Source organism: Aptenodytes patagonicus, chromosome 7, assembly GCF_965638725.1.
Source record: "Aptenodytes patagonicus chromosome 7, bAptPat1.pri.cur, whole genome shotgun sequence".
NCBI classification, from domain to species: domain Eukaryota; kingdom Metazoa; phylum Chordata; class Aves; order Sphenisciformes; family Spheniscidae; genus Aptenodytes; species Aptenodytes patagonicus.
The window spans coordinates 29,017,220-29,037,279 of NC_134955.1; the positions used below are offsets into that span (position 1 = coordinate 29,017,220).

The 20,060-nt window shown below is 37.2% G+C and overlaps 1 protein-coding gene across 13 annotated transcripts in view; it reads left to right on the forward strand.

Moving 5' to 3' along the window:
- The window catches only part of PHF21A (PHD finger protein 21A), a 135,926-nt gene that overhangs the window by 26,639 nt on the left and 89,227 nt on the right, over window positions 1-20,060 (forward strand). For 7 of the 13 annotated variants that reach the window (XM_076344575.1, XM_076344572.1, XM_076344573.1 and 4 more), the window contains 4 exons: window positions 6,971-7,011; window positions 11,685-11,820; window positions 16,495-16,527; window positions 18,632-18,718. In XM_076344575.1, coding sequence (XP_076200690.1) covers window positions 11,767-11,820; window positions 16,495-16,527; window positions 18,632-18,718 — 174 coding nt within the window. In that variant the 5' untranslated portion in view covers window positions 6,971-7,011; window positions 11,685-11,766. Of the gene's footprint in view, window positions 1-6,970; window positions 7,012-10,587; window positions 10,684-10,746; window positions 10,780-11,684; window positions 11,821-16,494; window positions 16,528-18,631; window positions 18,719-20,060 lie in introns of those variants that run through there. The other 6 variants (XM_076344581.1, XM_076344577.1, XM_076344584.1 and 3 more) reach the window with 3 other exon arrangements.

Sequence of the window (20,060 nt, forward strand, 5' to 3'; positions counted from 1 at the left end):
TTTCTAGAAAGTAGTCTTCTCTCTTCCTCGCAACTCCTCTATCTCTTTTCCCTAAATAGTCCTCTGTGTCTGAAGTATGAAAGGAAGGCAGAAACTTCTCAATGACTGGAATGAGAAATTTACAACACACCTTAAACAGTAGAGGTTAATGAACTGATTTTTCTGGGCATGTTTTTAAAAAAACCCAAAACACCAACCTCCAAATAACTTTCCTTTGAATTTCTTATAGATTTTGAGACAAAACAGTGGCTAGTACAGCTGGGAGGGTACAACTTCTGTTTTCTATTGACCTTCCTCCTTTGTAAATAAGTCAAAAGTAATTTTTTAAAAAAAATTCCACTTCTAAGATTTAACAGATTAACTGACACTTCTTGAAGTTTAATTGATAAACTTTTGTTTTCTAAAAAAAACATGTTTCCAGCAACTTTATAGAATGTGGCAGAATGCAGCAAAAATTTTTGGAAACAAACACCAAACTCTGCCTTCCACTGATTTATATCTTTACTTCATGTAAATGTTTTAATTTTTGCCAAAAAAAATCCCTGGCTTCCTGCTTCAAATATGAAACTTTGCTGTTGCACTGTTAGTAAAGCATAAACTTACAGACTTAATTAGGACTGGGGTTTCCTCTTAGTGTATATATAGATAAACAGTCCTTCTAAATAACAAAGTAATTCACTAAAATAGAAGTTCAGGTCATCCATCTTTTTACATGAGCAGGAATTTAGCCACGCTGCATAGAAGGTGGTTTTGTGTTTATCTAAAACTGGTGAATGGTAACTCACTGAGCAAAGTGCTTAGTGTTCTTGTTTGTATTTCTCTGCAGTACTATAACTTTTGAAGGCAACAGTGCTGTAAAATATCCCCATATGCTGGTTTCTGGGTACAAAAAGCAGAATTGTACTGATGATAATTTTATGAATGTTAGAAGGGGTTAGATGGGAAAATACCTTGAGCCCATGGTATCAAGTCAGGAAGAATTTCTGCTAGGCTTACTAATGGTCATAGGTTAGAGAGGCAGACTTTCTGTAACTTCCTAGTTTAGTTTTTATTTAAAAAAAAAAATTGTTTCCCTGAATGCCTTATTTATCATATGGAAGGAAATAGAAAAGCAGGGAGTTGAATTTGTTGTGGGTTGGTTTGGTTTGGTTTTAAGTGGCAGCACCTTACTCTTTCCTTTAGAAGGAGGGAAGGTATATGTGTGTGAGAAGTGGGAGGATGGGTGTTTTAATTTAAAGATGGCTTAAATGGTTAATCCCTGGCGAGTTAAATTATGCAAACTTTTCCCTTTCAAGTGTAAGTGACTTTAGGATGTGCTTCTCTGATTCAAGAAATACACTGCGACTGTTGCAAGAAGAGGGGTTTGTGCATGGGTTAAAAAGTGCAAAGCCACATACCTTAAATCTTCTCAGGTGAGAGAGGCAGTCTTGAGATTTTAAAACATACTTGTGCTAACTTTCCACTAGGCCAAATGTGGTTCTTCATTTTGCTAGAGAGCATGATCTCATCCCCGACCCCACCGCCAAGATGCCAGGAAAGACTGTGTTCAGGAAGAGTTACTAAAGCCTATCAGAGCTGTAGTCATAGAACAAGCAGAGCTAAGAGGGTAATCTTCATCTGCTTACATGTGTTTGACTGCCATGGCAAGTTTTGGTTGATATTTTAAAAATCATGTTGTGAAGTGGTTTTGTCTTTACAATGGGGATGGTCTTTTTAGCTGTAATGAGTCTTTTAGCTCATTTTCTATATGTTAAGTATAGCACTGCTTCTGCAAAGATGAATGATGGCATCACACACTTCCATTTAAACTTGGTTTGATAGTTTTCTAAACTGTTTCAGAGAAGGTGAAGTGATCTATCCCCAAATGACATCAGCTTCTGGTGTCTTAAACTCCTAATTGCATCTGTTTCATGGCTAATCATCACAGCAGAAGAAACTCAGAGGCAGAATTGGAGCTTGTAGTTTCAATCCTGTAGGTTGTCTGTATGCATCAATAGAAAATCCAAGCTCCTTGACCATTTTAATGGGAGTTATCTACCAGTATTGGGTGGGGATAGGGAGGAGAAAGAGAGAAGTTATAAAGGAGTTGTGCAGATGGACAAACCAGAAGGCATGGCTAGTACACTTCAGTGCAGTCTCAGTTATCTTGGGCAATCCTGTTGGTGCCTTTACCACCTGCCTGGCACATGTTACTGGGGCTGACTGGGAGTTCTCCCAGCTGCAGCACAATGGCAAGATCAGATTCCCTGCACTGGCACACGGGAGACTTGTTTTTAATCACGGAAGCAGCAGCACCGGCACTGCTAACATGGTCATTGAAACGTGAGCCTTATAATAATGTAATTTGAAATAGCTCTTATACTCCCTGTCTGGGCTGTGTTTGGTCTGTCTTTTTCTTGAGACTGCAGAAATCCTGTCCTGTTAAGGAACATGAGTTGTTTCATTTCTCACTTGAAAATCACAGTAAAGTAACTGCTATGACTTATTTTCCTAGAAGATACTGATAGAGTGCTCTCTGTATACAGGTTGCCTTTCAAATATAGGAAGGAGAGCTGTTGCTTTGAGGAGTTCACATCTAAAGACAGAGGTCCAGAGAAAACTGTTAATCCCTTCTGTGTGCGGTGTATTTTGCACCAAAAAAAAAAAATTAATGCTTTACCCTTAATATTGTCAAGCAATGCTCTGAAATGTGAAAGAATGTCAGGCTCACAATTGCCTGTACACAACAATTAGTCCTTTTTCATCTGAGTCCATCCTGTGCACCGAAGAAGACCGAGGTCCTATTGGCAAAAAGTAAAAATTACATAATTAAATACTGTAATGTGATATGTACATATAAAGTTCCTGATTAAAGTTACATGGTCTAACAGTAAACGTGCTAGCTTCTAGAGTTAGGAAAAATGCTAACAAAACATGGCTAAACATGACTTTTCATTTCTCCCATTTTTTCCAAATAAGTCTCTGGTTACAGTAGCATAACTTTGTTGTATAACTTAAAGGTAATAATAAGTATCTGATTGATGTAACCAAACATCTTAATATACAGATACTTAGCATTTAAATAGTCTTAAACCTTCAGGTGCTGTATGCTAAAATGTTTAACAACCATGTGTAGTTCTTCTGATGTCCTCAGGGGCTACCAAGCCTTAAACATAGGAGTTTTGTGTTTGAGGTCTTTGTTTTCATAACAGTCCCATGAAATGAGTAACATTTAAACTTTTTGTTGAAGTTTGTAAATAAGGAGAAAGTTGATCTGCAGAATTTGATTGTTTTGGTAATGGTGGTGTATTTTTCCTTAGATATGTTGTATAGAATTGTTGAAAAGTTTAAGAGCCTTTTTTTTGGGGGTGGGGGGGGTGGGGGCGGGGAGGTACTCCTTCTTTAAGTGTTTGTATATATCAAACTACCCTTCCTGTTAGTAACACTAACATCAGATTCTCAACAGTCAGTCTCGGTAAGAAAAACGTGCTGGTTTTGGCTGGGGTAGAGTTAACTTTCTTCACAGTAGCTGGTATGGGGCTAAGTTTTGGATTTGTGCTGAAAACGGTGTTGATAATACAGGGATGTCTTAGTTACTGCTGAGCAGCGCTTACACAGGGTCAAGGCCTTTTCTGCCTCTCATGCCACCCCACCAGCGAGTAGGCTGGGGGTGCACAAGAAGTTGGGAGGGGACACAGCCAGGACAGCTGACCCCAACTGACCAAAGGGATATTCCACACCATGTGACATTGTGCTCAGCAATAAAAGCTGGGGGAAGGAGGGAGGGGGGACATTCGGAGTGAGTGAGCAGCTGTGTAGTGCTTAGTTGCCAGCTGGGGTTAAACCATGACAAATGTATTTCTAAAACTTTGTTTTATTTGGTTAAGACTAATTTTAATTGCTTTTTATTATTAGCTTGTAGTAAACATAGGTAAGCATTGCTCAAGCTTTTTCTTCTGATCATATGTATGTTTTGGGAAGAAGGCACTGTTCTTAATAGAAAGCAGAGGTGGATATAGAAATATGACTCCCAGAGCTGGGGTTTTAAAAAATCCCCGAATATTGCAGAATATACTGTAATAATCTGAGAGTTAGCCATGCAGACTCATACCTCAGCTTACAGCACGTGTTTCTAGAGCCTTCAAAAGGCAACCTCAGTAAAATGAATAGCTGAGATTTCATGATGTGTTTCTACTTGCTGAAGTTTTTGTTAAGAAACCCTGCAAAATGCAAAACTCTTCAGACATCTCTATTGATATGAGTGATTGTGAGCTGTCTAATCTTAACTTTCTGATGTGTTTTGTAGTGAGGGTGAGAGAAGCCGTGTGAGTTTGTGTATGTACTCTTGCTGTGAACAAGAAATAATCTCATTTCATCTACAGAGTGCATTTTATCTGGTACCTTTTTCATTAATACTATTCCATGTTGCTTCCCAGTAGCCACAAATGCAGAGAATTGCCAAGAACCAAAGCTACAGATTTAGTTGGTCATAAACTGTTCTCTACTATAAAAATGTTAAGAGCAATGGAAAACCTAAGTCTGTTTAAGATGCTTGGAGTTACCAATCTTGGATGTTTGTTCGTTCTTCATTTCTCTGCCTCAATTTCCTATCTAAGAAAACTTGCCTGTATCAGGCACAAGTTTTTCTGTGGCTCTTGTTAGTATGCTGCTTATGAGGAAACCAATTCTTTATTGTAGAGCTTAGATGTTGAATTAAAAAAAGCACGCAAACGGAAAACTCAGAATGAGAAGAAGTTATTCAACTGATACATCATTCTTTAAGCTTGTACTTTCTGCTAAATGAGGCAGAGATGCTAGTAAAAATACTATACTTGCATGAGGACAGAATTAAAGTATTTTGTATTTCCAAAGGCTTGACTTTCAAACATTAGTCTGTTTTAAACACTTAAGAAAAAGCCCATAGTAAATTATGTACGGAAGAGGTTGCAAATGTATTTCCATCCCCTGTCTAGGTTCTCTCTAAGTGACTTCTCCAAGGCAACACAGCAAATCACTCCGATAGTCACGATTAAACTCCTGGTGTTCCTAACTTTGTCCTCAGGAGCCCCTGGGTTCTCAGCCTGGGATTGCAGCCCTTCAGAATGGTTAGATACAATCTGAAGGTTTGTAACTGTGCAGCTTTTTTTTCTGCACAGTTCAGTCTTGATGAAGCTAGGGTCCTGCTATGGAGGTGAGTCTCTACATAGGGAGGGAAAAAGGAAGGAAGGAATAGTTAATCATGCTGTTATTTTTAAGTGACAGTTTTCTCTTCAGTTTATGTGTCCTCGTGCTACAAATAAATTGATATTTTTCTTTTTTAAAATAAAAATCATGCTCTTTTATTCTAAGACTGTATTTGCAGATGTGTAGTACTGACCGTTTTGTTTAGCTTTCCGGAGTCAGTCATCCTACAGCAGTGAGATTTTTTTTATTATTATTATTTTCTATTAATAGCATGGAGATATAGTTGTAGTTGCTGGTTGAAGAGGGACGGTTAGTGCTTGCATGATGAAGGAGCTTCCTCTATAGATTTTTGGACCAATGAAATAACTGATTGATAGTGGGAGGTAGAGGTGACAACTAAGGTTTTAATATCGAAGAAGAAATAACTAGAGTTTGAGAATCATACCTGTCTCTTCAGCACCCTCAACAATAAGGGTATTTCAAATTCTGTAGCATCCAGAGCAAATGCACTTAAGTTGAATATAGCCTCAAAACAGTCCATACTCCCCAGTTCATAACCTACCATGATAGCAGTTGGATGTTACTTAAACTAACCTGAAATTGCTCTAAATTGATTTGACAACTTTTCTTCTGTAATATTTTGCTGTTCAAAATACACAATAAAATTTGAGACTAGGAGAGCAACAATACCTACAGTCACTACCAGCAGTAGGCTTCCTGTTTTCTTTTGTGTTCTTAGTGTTCATCAGTACCCTGGTTCTGCTGGTTAGTAAATGTAAACTCCTCCACTTGCGCTGGTCTCCACTGAGTGAGATGATTGTGTGCCTTTCTACTGCTCTATCTATTTATAAAGCTGGGGCTTAAACTTTAGCTCTGCGATGACTTGTGTGTGGATAGAAACATATCTGCAAAGATCTTGTTAGCTGTGGAGTTGAAGTTTAAATAGTATTTCTAGTATTTTACTAGAAAATTGGAGTATTTTGGAGGCTTTTTTTTAGCATCAGGCCAAGTAATTGAGCAAATGAGTTATCGTTTATATTTTAGCTATCTTTTTAGGACTCTGACTCACGAGTTTTTTATGATTCATATGAGGATGATTTAAGAGGTACTACCTTGCTCTGCTGCTAAGTGTTGTTCTTCCCATGACACAGGCAGTGTAATGGGCAGTGTATCTGCTCGGCCTCCACAGTTCATGACCTAGCATATTAGCTTAAACTGCCATTGATTTCAGTTTACATTAGTACTCTGGGATTTGAGCTCTAGTGGCTGTGCTGACACACCGCCTGCTCTACCATCTTTGTTGTGTTGGTATAACCTCTAGCAGAGGTGGTGGGCAAATGTCTGGGGTGGGTAACCTTGTCATATTTAGCTGTGGAAACTGACAGGGCTTGTGATTTAGATGTTAATAAACATGGCGGAGAGGAGGTATTTCCCCCAGGGGAGGAGGACACAGGCCTTGCACAGAACTACAAAAGCTTGTACCTGTAATCTCTTCTTCCTCTAGTGACAGTAATAGTTTGTATTTTAATCCAGATTAGAACTGTAGGTCTCCTTGGCTTTCCCTGCCATGTCAAACAGATTTTCTTTCCAAGTGGTATTTTATAGTTAGCATCAGCATTTAAAAAAAAAAAAAAAGCCAAAACCCAAATGCCCAAAACCTGAAAAAAACAAACAAAAAACCCCTGCCCAAAACCCAAACAACTCCCCCCCACCCCCCCCCAACTTTCCAAATCTTTGAATTTTCTTTTTCTGTTTCAAACTGTAGTTGAGATGTTTGTAACTATCCTTTGTTGTTTTTCTTTTGTAGGAGGGGGTAGAGAGCTGAAGGGAATAACTTTCTCAGAACCGGTAAGTACTTTTTCCCAGGGCTAAGATGGTTTACCTAAGAATAGATGATATGAAGAGCTGGCATCCATTCCTGGAAAAGTTTGATGTTTACTGAAATCCTATCTATTCTTATATTCAGAAATTAAATCTTAAAAAGTAAATGTTACTGATGGAAGCCCCAGTCCTATAAATAAAATCACCGTAGGGCTGAGACTTGGGCCCAAGGGTCTGTAAGTACAGTGGACATTTAAATTCATCTACTCAAAAATAATAATGTTAAATTCTTTTTTCTGTGTAATGTGAAAAACAAATTTATTTGAAGGGATTTTTGGTGCAGAAAGACTTCTGTCTAAAATTCTAAGTTATTCAGAGTCCTTCTATACACACAGAAGGCATTCATGTCTTTTTATGGGTCCTACCTTTGGTGTTTTTATATATATATACACACACATACACAAACACACATACCTCCCTTGTCAGCTGTATTTCTAGTGTAGTTTCCAAAATAGCCATAGTTTAAATAGCTTTGTGATATTTTAGAGGTTCTGATGTGGATTGTATTTAATTGAGATAATAATAGAGAAGTGCTAATGCACTTACGTGATTATTGTAGAGTTTAAGGTCTCATTCAGTCTCTGAATATTTATATAGTATATAAACATCTACTACCTTAACTGCGGTGCATTGGGGTACTTATCTGAGTATGAAATTTTAAGTCTTGAAGCAACCACATAAGAAATAATGGATTATTTATAACAAATGTATGCCAGCAAGAAATTGAATGGAGGACTGCTGCCTCCAATAGTTGAAATCAATCCAAGGAATGGCAAATCTACCTCTTGCTCTCAGCGCTCTTTCTGGCTGAGGCTTGGAAGTATGTCTGGATGTACAAGAGATGCATGTACTCCACAGTCCTCTGCTTTCCTTTTGGAAATCACTGATTCTAGCATTGAACAAGGCATTTGCATGTTTTCCTTTAAAAACTAATGGGATGAAGGATGTTTGCAGACCAACCTATCCATGCAATTTCAATCATCTACAAGCTTTTTAATTAAAATAATTCTGCTGTCGTAAGAGTAAAGTGGAAAATGCAGTATGTTTTATGATTAATCCAGGGATGGTTTTATACATCTTCGGATGTGGTATTCTAGGTAGTTTATAATGCCACTGGACTTAAGTTTTTAAATCTTCCCGTGAAGTTCAGTCTAAAAGAATAAAAGTCCAAAAATACTGATTTTTGCACTCACAAAATGTGTGTGACCGCTTGCTTATGTAGTTATGTATCTGCTCTCAAAGGAAATACTAGCAATACTTAACCAGCTGCCCTCATAGGTATTTCTAGGCATTATTCTCCATAAAACAGAAAAATACAGTCTAGGGTTTGTTGGATGTAAGGAATGATCACTTTTTTTTTTAAAATTAACATTGGATAAGTGTTTAAGGTACTTCAGGGGAATTTTGGACAGGGATAACTTTGGATAGTTATTCCTGCTTGGGAAGGGAAGCTACAAGTGCATGTTCTAGAGTGTTTCAGTTCTAGAGGGGTACAACTGAAAAACAACTGTATGTATTTCATATTCAGAAATCAGCAACTTGACCAAATTTTTAAATGAACATCTTATTTAATGTGTTCTCCCACCCCACCAATGATTTGGATGCTTAGAACACTTCAGAACCTCGTAATAAATTCTTCACTGTCCTTTGCCTGTTTCCTTGTCTTTAAAATGGAGTTGATGCATGCCTCAGCTGGGATGCCATGCCAAATACATGGTAACGAAGTTCTTGTAATTGCTTATCCTGGTTCTTTTTTTACTAAGGAGAGCACTGATGCTGCTACCTGACAAATAGAGCAGCTGGCAGAGGTGATTGCAAAAGATCATTCTTCACTGTGTGGCCTTCGCTGATGAAGCAGCGTTAGTTTCTCTTTCCTTACATATCAGACACTTAGTTTTTGAAGAGGAGGTTGTTTCCTATGTTTAAAATGTGCTTCAGTGTAACTTTGCTGGCAGAAGGTAACTGGAGGTAAATGATACTGCAAAGTGAGTTGCTCTGAGGCTATAATGGGAATGCTGGAGGAGGGGAAGTAGGAAGAAGGAGTCAAGAGTTAGAAAACCTACCAAAAAAGAAAAAGGAAAAAAGGTCAAAAGTTTGTTAATCTCTTGCCTTTTCTTGGAAGCTTCGGTCTTATGAATTGAAATTAATTCTTCAGGATGTTATAGTATGGCACCTATTTCAAATTTATGTATATTGAAGGAATAAATTTTAAGGAATCTTAAAATCTGCAAACTCTTTAAACTACAATGAAAGAAAAATCTGAAATTGTAACAAATATTTTGAGATGGAACTGAATGATTGGTATGTTACTAGAATTGTTTTGGTTTTTTTACTTGTCACAATATATGTTTGTCAATACAAGAGTGATCATGTCTACACCCCTGTAAACGTGGCTAGGCTGAGCAACCACTTGCTTCTGCAAAGCACTATCACTTTTTTCTTAAACCTCTTAAAAATTAATTTTGAAAAATCTTTCTAGCTGTTCAAGGCATCTGAAATTAGGTTTGATTAGTTTTTATGAACCACTGATACTACAATTTCTATGTGTCAGATGAAGTTGTGCATTAATAGTAGTTGCTCAATCTTTATATGTTTTTTTACAGAAGTACTGTGTCATTTTTCCCGTGAACTAGTACTGGGTTTTACAGTCACATGTACTAAAATTATGGATATTGTTTACATTCTCAGTTGAGATAACTGTCTCTTCTGCTGTTTTGCACTGTAAAGTTAATATGTAGTTATAGAGTGATACTAGCTATTCATCATGACTGCCTTCTCATTCATTGAAGACACACTGAGAAAGAAACTATGGCCATATCTGCCTGTATCTTTACCCCAAAATTGAATTTCCAAGGCTTATGAAAGACTTTTTGCTGCTGCAGTGGGTTCCAGTTTTCATTAGCCAGTCTCCCACATGGCTTTCTGAAACATGGTTTCCTTTGAAACTTCAATGGAAGGGACTTAGTGCAGACTATAGTTGTTCTTGTCAGTGAGTGGAAGTAATAAGCCGGGATTCTGTTTTCTCATTACTGTTTGTGGTAATAGAACAGGGAACTATATGTAGTTTCCATGTATCCCTTGATACAAATTACAATTTTATAGAGAGTAGTGCTGCAAAGGCAGCTGTTTTTGCTTGTCTGTCACATGTGAGAGAGGCCCTTGCAGAAGGTCATTTAATGTGTTGACTAGAAAGTCTGGTCAGGCCTTTGTTATTTAAATAAGTAACTTTAAGCTAACAGCAGACAGCACTGACAAAGAATGAGTTTAAATAGAATCATAGAATCGTTTAGGTTGGAAAAGACCTTTAAGATCATCAAGTCCAACTGTTAACCTAGCACTGCCAAGTCTTTTTAAAACCCTTTTATAGTCTTCTTTTTTTGTAACATATTTCTGTTTGGAAAGAGAAACAATTTAAATAAAACACCCCACCCCCAACTTTTTATTTTCAGGAGTTCACAAACTTGTCCAGCACTTCAGTTTCCTGTAGTGAGACAATGTTAAAATAAAATTCTCTAACTTACGGGAATTATTCTCTTTTTACAGCCTACATGTCTAATCTAAAGTGCCAATATCCTTTTGAAAACAATGAAGTCCCATTATGAAGGCCTCTGAGTTGGCTACAATACCTGTGCAATAATTGTGAGCAATTTTCAAGAAAATAAAAAAATTGGAACTATTTTAACACTTCAGCAACTCTTTAATGTGTGGTGTCTGGATGGAAAAGTGACTGGAAAGGTTGCTACATAATGTTTTCCGATGGCTTTTATGTGCATGTCTTTATAGATGTTTTTACACAGGTTCTATTGTGATTTGAGCATATGGGTTAGAGACAGGAATCTTAATACTGTTTCAGAAGCTGATACTTTTAATGTATTTCTGAACAAAAATCTATTGTCCAACTTTCAAGGCTTTTAGAAGTATGGCTGATAATGCTTTTCTATGTCAGAGGTTGGGGGGATTCATTTGTTTGTAGTACAAGTGAAGATGGTAAACTCATACTCATGTTCTACAAGTAGAATTCCAAGATTAAAAGGATTTTAAAATTAATGGTTTTGAAAAAGTCTTGTCCTGCTTTATATCAATCTTGAGTTCCTTCAAAATAGGTTTCAACTGAAATTACTAACTCGGCACAAACTTTAGGCAGTGTGTTATTAATGTATTAATGTTGTTCTGTCAAATTGCATGCAGACTATCCCATCTAAGAACAGCTCTAGTGTCATGGAAGTATGTTAATGCAGTAGGTTCTGTTTAACAATTTATTGCTGTTTGGGTTGCAGAATTTTAGTCTCTAGAATATTTTTTTCATCTACACAGATTTTTAAAATGTTCTCGGTAGTTAAATTTTCTAATATGCAGCTGCAATAGGATATTGGTAGGAAATAGCTGCCTGCAAATGAAGATAAGGGACAGGTATGTCAACTTTGGGATATGTGGGAAGTAACAAATTTGGCTAAATGGCTCCAAGACAGGCATTTTGTACAGCCTGTAGATTTCTTGTGTTCGAAAGATTGTTTGTGTTTAGGCTAGAAAGCTGCAGCTGAATATAGTTCACTACTGAATTCCTGCTCTGTTATAATCTCCTTTTTTCAAATTGACTTCTCTTCTTCACTAATCAAAACAAAACCTTTATTTTTCTATAGCACTGGTGTTAAAGAGGAAACCAGAAACTAAAGGCACTGGAATCAGCAAAGACGCTTCTAGAGAAAGTGGAGAAGGTAGAGAATGGAGCTGCAGACTCTACAGGAGGCTCTGAAAGTGGAAATTCAGGTTCACCAGGTAATTTGTATTCTTTCTTGCTTTATAATTTCAAGTAATAGCAGCATTAGTATTGCTGATAGTAGTAATACTAATCGTAGCATTAAGTAATAGCACTACAACTGTAGTAATAATTGTTTTATAAGCTTGAAGCTACTTTAGAATTTTATGCTCTGCATTTTGACCCCACCACCTGTTGTTTTTTAGCAAATGTGAAAATTCTACATTTCGGGCTGTGGGTGGGGATTTTTTTTTTATACATATTTTGTAGCAGTGAAAAACATTCTGAAAACTCTTGTGTTCAGCAACTTCCGTCTGGAAGGTTTTTCTAATGTCCTGAAGCCAACTTCAGTATTCAGGTGGCAATGGAAGAATATGGTGGAGGAACTTTCAAGCGAAATGTGCGTAGTGCTGTGTAGTCTCACCTGGTGCTTCTCTTCTGGAGTGTCTTCTACTTTAGTGCCTTCTAAAATTGTAATTTTACAGTTTTGCTAACCAAAACGTTGTAGTGCTTGGGCTCAGAAAATTTTACTTGTTGGGTCTTTTACTGGTAGCCTGTCCAATACTATATGGCAGTAGAGTTGCAGTTTGCCATTCCATTACAATACAAATGAGAAATATTAAAAATAATAAAACCTAATTTAGCAAATGTAAGAGGACATATGCATGTTAATTCTTGGAACAAAATGGTTACAGCCATAAACGTAGAGTAGCTGCCAACTTGAAATGTTAAATTTATTGATGAGACCTTTTCTAAAGACAGTTCTCCAAGTATTTGTTGGATATCTGAAACTCACAACTGTTACAGTGGATAAAAGAAATATATGATAGGTTACACTGATCAGTGTAACCCATCACATAAAATTTGGAAAATGTTTCCAAATTACCTGGTGACTTGTCTAAACAAGTGTTCTAGAAGACTTGTTCAGTAGCTGCTGCAATGATGAGCGTAGTGCAAGAACTTGAATGGGTGGATTAGTAAAATGAAGCTATGTCTGCTTTAACAAAATACAACTTTCAGCTAGGGAGAAAAACTTTAAAAAGCTAAAGGTGAATTTCCAGAACTACAGACAAGTATTTTGATCTCCTCAGAAACTCCAAGGCCCTTGCATTCAAAACTTCAATGAAGTTTTGTTATGGGGGTAAGGAAATTCAGAAATCACCCATGGCATTTTGCTGCAGGCATAAAATGTTTAAAGCCAGTAAGTATTTTTTTTCAAGTATTGTCTGCTGTATGGTGATCAGAATGCTAGTCATACTTGTGTTTGTATAACAGCATTTACCTCTTGTGTGTGTCTTCATTCCCCTTTATGCCTAAGCTAACCAAAAATTTTAAGACTGCGAATTTTGAATAATCTTTAGCATCCGTTCATAATGATGATGATGAACAGGGATGAAGACTGGAAAATGTCCAAAAAAACTTTTTTTTAACAACTTCAAGGCTTTTTGACCCTGTTTGCCTTAGCTTTGCCCGATCCTCATTAAAAGTGAGCTCTGCACTGAAATCAACTTTAATTAAATTTGGTTTTAGTTGGTGACACTAGACAAGCCATTATATCAGAAGGTTGTCTTTTTCTTCAAGATACTGTATGTTCCCATAATTAAGGCTAAGAACAAGACTAAATGTTTACAATAGGAAATAACGCTTGCGGCAACATGTTGGGTCCTTCAGTAAACTTTTCTTGAACTGTGCCTGAGTGGTTACTGCTGTGCTCGTCAAATGGCCACTGATAGAAATGAAACTGGTTTTGGCACAAAAAAAAGAAATCTTAAGTGAAATGCTTGAACTGTATGGTATATCTTTTGAATTTTGTAACTTAAAGAGATACAATATATCCCTTCTCTTGGCAGTGCTTGGAATTTGTGGAGAATTGTCTCACTTGTCATCTTTTTACTTATCTAATATTTCTTTTTCTGAGGACTCTCTAAAAAAGCTTGCTAACACTCATACAGTCATAGTTTTTCGTCCCCTTGTAAGTGGTGGACAGGTGTTTGATGAGCGTACAGAGTTCAGCTCTGCACTGTGAGCAAAGCCTCCCAGCTTCCTGATGCTGCGTGTTACCTGTGACTGCTTACATAGCTGTAGAACATGATGGTCAGTATGACTGTATTTTTGTTTGAAGAACAGCTCCTTGTTTCCTGCCTATTCCAGTTCACCTCCAGAACTCTCTCTGAAGCTTTGCTACTGCTTTGGCAAAGTGTATCTTAAACTACCAGTAAGGACCCAGAGGAGGTGTTTTAGTTGTTTAGAAAAAGCTACTTCTTTTGTTTCATTTTGATGATCGAAGAATCCTCCATAAATGAAGTCTGAGCAGGTCACTTGCTATATCAGAGTACAACTTGAATATTCAGGTATCTTCCATGTCAAAACTATATTGCTTGTCCTGAGAAGAGATGCATCAAATCTAAGTAGTTCATTCTGCTACTGTGTTGACTTAATTAAGGTTATTTTGAAACAGTCTGCTTGTCATAGTTTTGATCACAAGAGGTGTTAAAGGAGCTATATTTAGCTATTCTCACAGAAGGGTTGGGCTTCATGGATGACTCCTCGAGCTGATATGTGGAAAGAACCTCAAACATCCTCTTCCTTCTCTTATTTGGTAGCAAAAAGATTGGTAGGTTTTAAAAGATCTTAAATCTAGCTTGCATTTGGGGTCAGTGCAAAAAAACAGTTGTGGGTTTTTTTTTTCTTATGATTGGATGATGCAGTATTGTGTGATCCATAAATTTAGCAATACTTCATGAACAGTTTACAGTCACTGACTGTATTGTCTTATGACTGAGTCTGTACAAGCACTTGTATAGGAACTAACAGATATGTTGCTTGTCAAACTCTGATGTGGTAGAAAGCACCAAGGAAAAATAAGCTAAGCATGTAAGCAAAAGGTTGACATAGCACCTCAGCTCCCGTGACATTGAATGGCGGCATGACGAAACAATAATATTCAGTGTAGATAAATGCCAAGTGATGCACTTTGGAAGAACAGTCCTGCTTTTACATCTGCAATAGCAGGCTGTGAATTCGCTATTAGCACTGTGGAAGGAGTTCTTGCAGTACAGAGTACTTGAGTGTTGCATGCAGTTTTAAACTTTGTCTCCAGATAATAGAGACGAACTAGAGAAGTACAGGGAAGAGTGCTAAGAGTGAACAAAGCAATGGAATGATTCGTGCATAAGGAGACTTTCAATGTGAAGAAGCGGTGACTGATGGGGGAATGTGTGGTGTGGAAAAAATGTAGGAAGAAGGTGAATAGAGAAACAGTCATAGAATCGTAGCATATCTCGAGTTGGAAGGGACCCATAAGGATCATGAAGTCCAACTTCCAACTCCTCTTGACTCAAGTCAAGACTGTTTTTCCATAATCTTATTTGCCCCTCATGCTTGCACTATCAGGAGGTAGATTCAAAAGAAAAATGAGGTCCTTTCACATAAGAGTCCTGTAGTTTAACTTTGGAACTTATTGTCACAGGAAAACACTCAAGATCCTGAGTTCAAAAAGTAATTAAGGCAGATTAATGGAAGAAAAGTGTGTTACTAGCTATTAAATCTAAGACATAATCTTTGAAGACATCAGAGATGCAAATTTCTGAAAGAGGGGAGATAACACCCTCTGCTTGACCAGCATAGACATCATGCTGATGCCTCTGTTTGCTATTGGCTAGTACTAGAAAGAAAATGCAGCAGGTAAACCTGTGGTCTGACACAGAATTATCTTTGTGTTATGCTTTTTTTTATTAATACCATTTTTAGGATGTGAAATGAAACAAATTTTTAAAGAGAATTAGTTGACAAAGTCTGAATTCTCCAAGTGGTATCAATGCAGGTGAAATGAAACATACATTTTTCTTGCTTGCTTTGTACATCTGTTTCTCACTCCTTTTCCTGATTCTGATGAGCAAATGGGGAAGAAAGTACAGATTTTACATTGTTCCTTGCATGTGTGGAAGGGACATAGCCATGTTTATTCATCACATTGCTGTAACCAAAAAAGAAATTGGAAGTTTTTGGTTTACATTGCCTCTTCATTCTGGGCTCTGGTTTTCTTTGGTGACAGCCTGGTAACTTTTTCCTTGCTTAGCAATAGACAGCATTCTCCTGCAGCTGCCTGAAGGAAGTGAAGGAGGAAGAATAGTGAATGGTAACCATCTGTCTGCTTTCCTTTGGATGTGGAGGGCATCTCTTCTACAATGATCTCAATCTCTCTCTGAGGGAGAAAAGTGGCAAAGATACTTCTGAACATGGGTCTTCCATGTGGTACCAGCCAAGCCAACACACAGGCGGACCCTTAGTACTTGAAATGTTCTGCTCTTGAATATACAAACTGCTTTTGTGCCTGCAGTGGTTATCTGTGACTTGTGTTTCTTGTGACTGCAAGCAAAGGCAGCAGTTCTAGAGGAGACACAGCTATTAGATTATCTTACCCAGCTGGCTTAAATTGTCCTTAAAAGGCATCACTTGTTCAAGAGCTGTTTAGGAGGAGAAACAAAAGTGGTGGCTTAGTGCGGTTGTTTTACTATATTAGTAAGAATGGGTTTGGAAATTATATAATAGTGGATTCTAGGCCTTGCTATTGAAATGCTGTAAACTGAATATTTTGCTTTTACGAAGGTTCTTCAAAAATGGTGAATTTTAAACTGTTCAACAAGATCTGTAATGAAATCTTCATTGTATTGTTGCATCTTTTTTCTTTCTAGAAATTGGTTGCCCAAATGAAGCAAGATCCGCAGGTAACTATTTATTTTTATATTGTATTATTTACCTTTAAAAATGCATGAAATAACAGTGCATGAAGCTAGAGAATTAATTTTAGATATTCTTGATCATGTTTTTCCTTGCTAACACACTGTTTAGAAGAAAACTATTATGGCAAGTCTTTAAACAATGATTGTTGGATGGTTTAAACCAAAACTTTTGACTTTATGGACCCTTTTGCCTCACATTCTTAATAGTTTAAATCAAGCAACTCTTGCAGGCTATGGTGCAGTTCAAACATGCAGTATGTTTCTGATTCTATTGGAAGCTGCTCTTTATAAAATCTGCCATTACTAGAATTAGCTTTTTTCTTTTTTGAGTATCAGAAGGTTCAGAGTTGTACAAGAAGAGATGGGATATTTTGTCCAAATGTAGCTTAATACTGTGTTCAGTTTGCCTGTCTTAGGTATCCAACTTCAGCACTGTGGTGCCTGGAGAGTGGGCACTTGGCCTTGGGATGTTTCAGAGCTACTGAAGTTGGATAACTAGACTCCTTGCATAGACAGCAGAAGTCATCCCTTTTCCAGTGACTGTGGAAGGAGACTGGGTTATCTTATACAGCAATTAAGCACTCCAGTGTGCTGAATGGGGAGTTCCGTGGCGTTCTCTAACTAGCCTGAAATGTTGAGTAGAAGGATAAAGGCAGCTCACTTGAGGCTTGCTATGAAGTGCTTCCATCCCCATGCAATACTAAATGCCCTGTAATTTTCTGAGCATATATTTTTCTGAGCTCAGTGGAGTGGGAAGACAGATTTTTGTAACAGTCAAGTAGTTAGACCCCTGACAGGGAGGGATGAGCAGGGAGTAGGGTGGTATTGGAAAATCTGCTTTCTAGAACTTCCTTATTTTGATGGGATTTGAGTAAGGTCTGTGACTCTTGCTGGGCAAGTCTGCTAATGATTAGCCTGCAGAACAGTTCGCTTTCAGTTCATATCTGCTGAAAGCCAGGTCATGCTGCAAGCAGCTGTGCAAAGTTCCTGGAGCCAGGAAGAGTAAATCTGGTCTCTGCTTCCAATGCTCTTAATGCATTTTTATCCCAGATTATTAAGTGGAATCTAGAAGAAGGGAGGATGACTGGTCAATATCTGGTTTTGCTAGAATTGTGTATATATTGGAGAAGACTATCTACAAGCTGAGACTGTAATGCATTTCAAAATTGTATGGAGGAATATAAAAATAGGGAAGCTCTCCTGAGCATGAAGTTCCTGTAATGATATTAGTCCTATGTTTTAATATTTCTGTGTAGCACAGCAAACCTGCGTAATCTAGTGTAAAGAGTTTACAACATCAATGAGAATAAAAAAAGTGGAAAAAGAGAAAAATATAGGCAAACTTGCTTCCTTGTCATGTTTCTTCAGAGCTTCACAGGCTTTAAACTGAGGACAGATTTTTAAATTTTATTTTTAGTAGGAAAGAAATAGTCCTGGTAAAACTTGTTTTCTGACTGCATCTTTATAGTGATGCTTACAGCTTTCAAATCTTAAACTTAAGAAAGTGCTATTGTAAGCGAAGTGCTGATATGAATGATGCGCTAAGGCAAATGTAATTCTCTTAAATACAGTCTAAGGCATAAACATACATGGAAATGAAAACTTAAATATGTTTGCCTTCATTTGACATGTGTGTCAATTAAGTTTTAATAGATATGTTTGCTGATGCTCTACACAGTCAAAGGTATGATAATGTCTTTGCATAAGTAACATAGGTGAGAATGCTTTAGGTAACATACCATAGCATACATCATATACAATATGATACTATTGTATTACATATTAACATTTCTCGTTTAATTTGTAAGCTTGATGAAATGTACAAATGTGCTTTATAATGCAGCAAGCACTAATGGATGTTTCAATGAAATCTTCATTCCAAACTGGGTTGTCTCTCCGAGTGCTAGAAAGGTCCTCTGATTATTGTTGCACTCAGTGACTTAAGTAAGGCTTTGTTGAGCCTCTTGAATTTTATTGGCTGTACATCCAGAGGTGCTGTATTTGTAGTACACTATGCAAAAAAACAAAACAAAAAAACCCACCTTCCTGCTACTACTCTATGTTAACAAATGGAATATCTTTCTCACAGATATTTTTTCTTTCTAATCAGAACGCTGATTTGAAGAAACAGCTTCATGAACTTCAAGCCAAAATCACAGCTCTGAGTGAGAAACAGGTAGGGAAACAGAGATATATTTTTTAACACCCTGTTCTAAAGATGTCTCCTTTTCCCAGCTTCCAAGAGAGCTGCTAAATTTTTAAGTGCAAAAATAAGTGTGGGCAACGAGACATTTTGGATTTTTATTTGATTTCTCAACAAAAGGCAGGATGAGTTATTGCGAGTCTATCAAACGAGCAACTAGTGCAATCAGTGGAAGCTATAGCAATTTTTCTTGTGTTGAAATGTTTTATATTAAGGGAGCTGGGAAAATGAATGAATTTTGTCACATCCTTTATTATTATTATCTTGAAACTTATTCTAAACCAGAACATTCTGGTTTAGGCAAATCTTTAGATTTTGTCTTAGTTGGTCCACACTGTATGTCTGGATGAGTATGCTGTAATTTTTCTTTATGTCTAGACCAACTAAATTCATGTCAGTTATGGATACCTAATAGACAATTTGGAAATTAGTTGTGTGTTTTTACCATGATAAATTACACCACAGTTGTCTTACGTTTGCCATTTGGTAGGAATTCTCTTTGACAGGTCTAAAGTATGAGTAATAATTACAACTGAATGCTTAATAGATTGTGGAACTTAAAGGTGCATCTTGTGGGTAAAGAGAAGAAGAATAAGTAACACTGAGAGATCTACAAAACTGGTTCTCGCTTATGTTTTTAGAAAAACAAAACAGTAACACACACAAAAAACCCTCATACATAACCCCCCCCCCCCCAAAACTAAATTGACTTAAGCAGTCCCTTAATTGCACTGCTATTGTGTCAATAATGGAACCAAATTAGGTGAATAGATAACACCTTTGAAGAGGGGAAACACTTTGGAACATAGTTCCCATACCCAATACAGGGTATTAAAAATTAGAATATAGTTACAGATCAGTGTCACATCTAGATAACAGATGAATGCAGGTATCATCTGCATGTGTTCTGTTTTGAGAATTACCTTTCCTAAGGAAATGGGCAGACAGTGATTAACATTTATCTAGAAATTCTATTTACTAAAAAATTATAGTATGTTTTAGTAGTGGAACAGTGAGTCTAGGAAGGAACATGTAAGGATAATAAAGAAAATGATTTTTTAATGAGAATACTAATTCAACAAAACCTGAGGTTTTGCTGATGTGATGGCATGCATCTCCTGAAGATGATTTACTCTCTGAAACCAGCATGAGCCTCTGCATGTGGCTATGTCTCACAGCAAGCAGCTTCAGAATTCTCTGGTAAGCTCTGGAGGCCCATCGTAATTTCAAAATTAGCTTGCCTTGATGCCACGAAGTAAGTCATATTGACTACCAGTTCACATGATCAGCAGGGACAGGCAGTGAGATAGTGAGT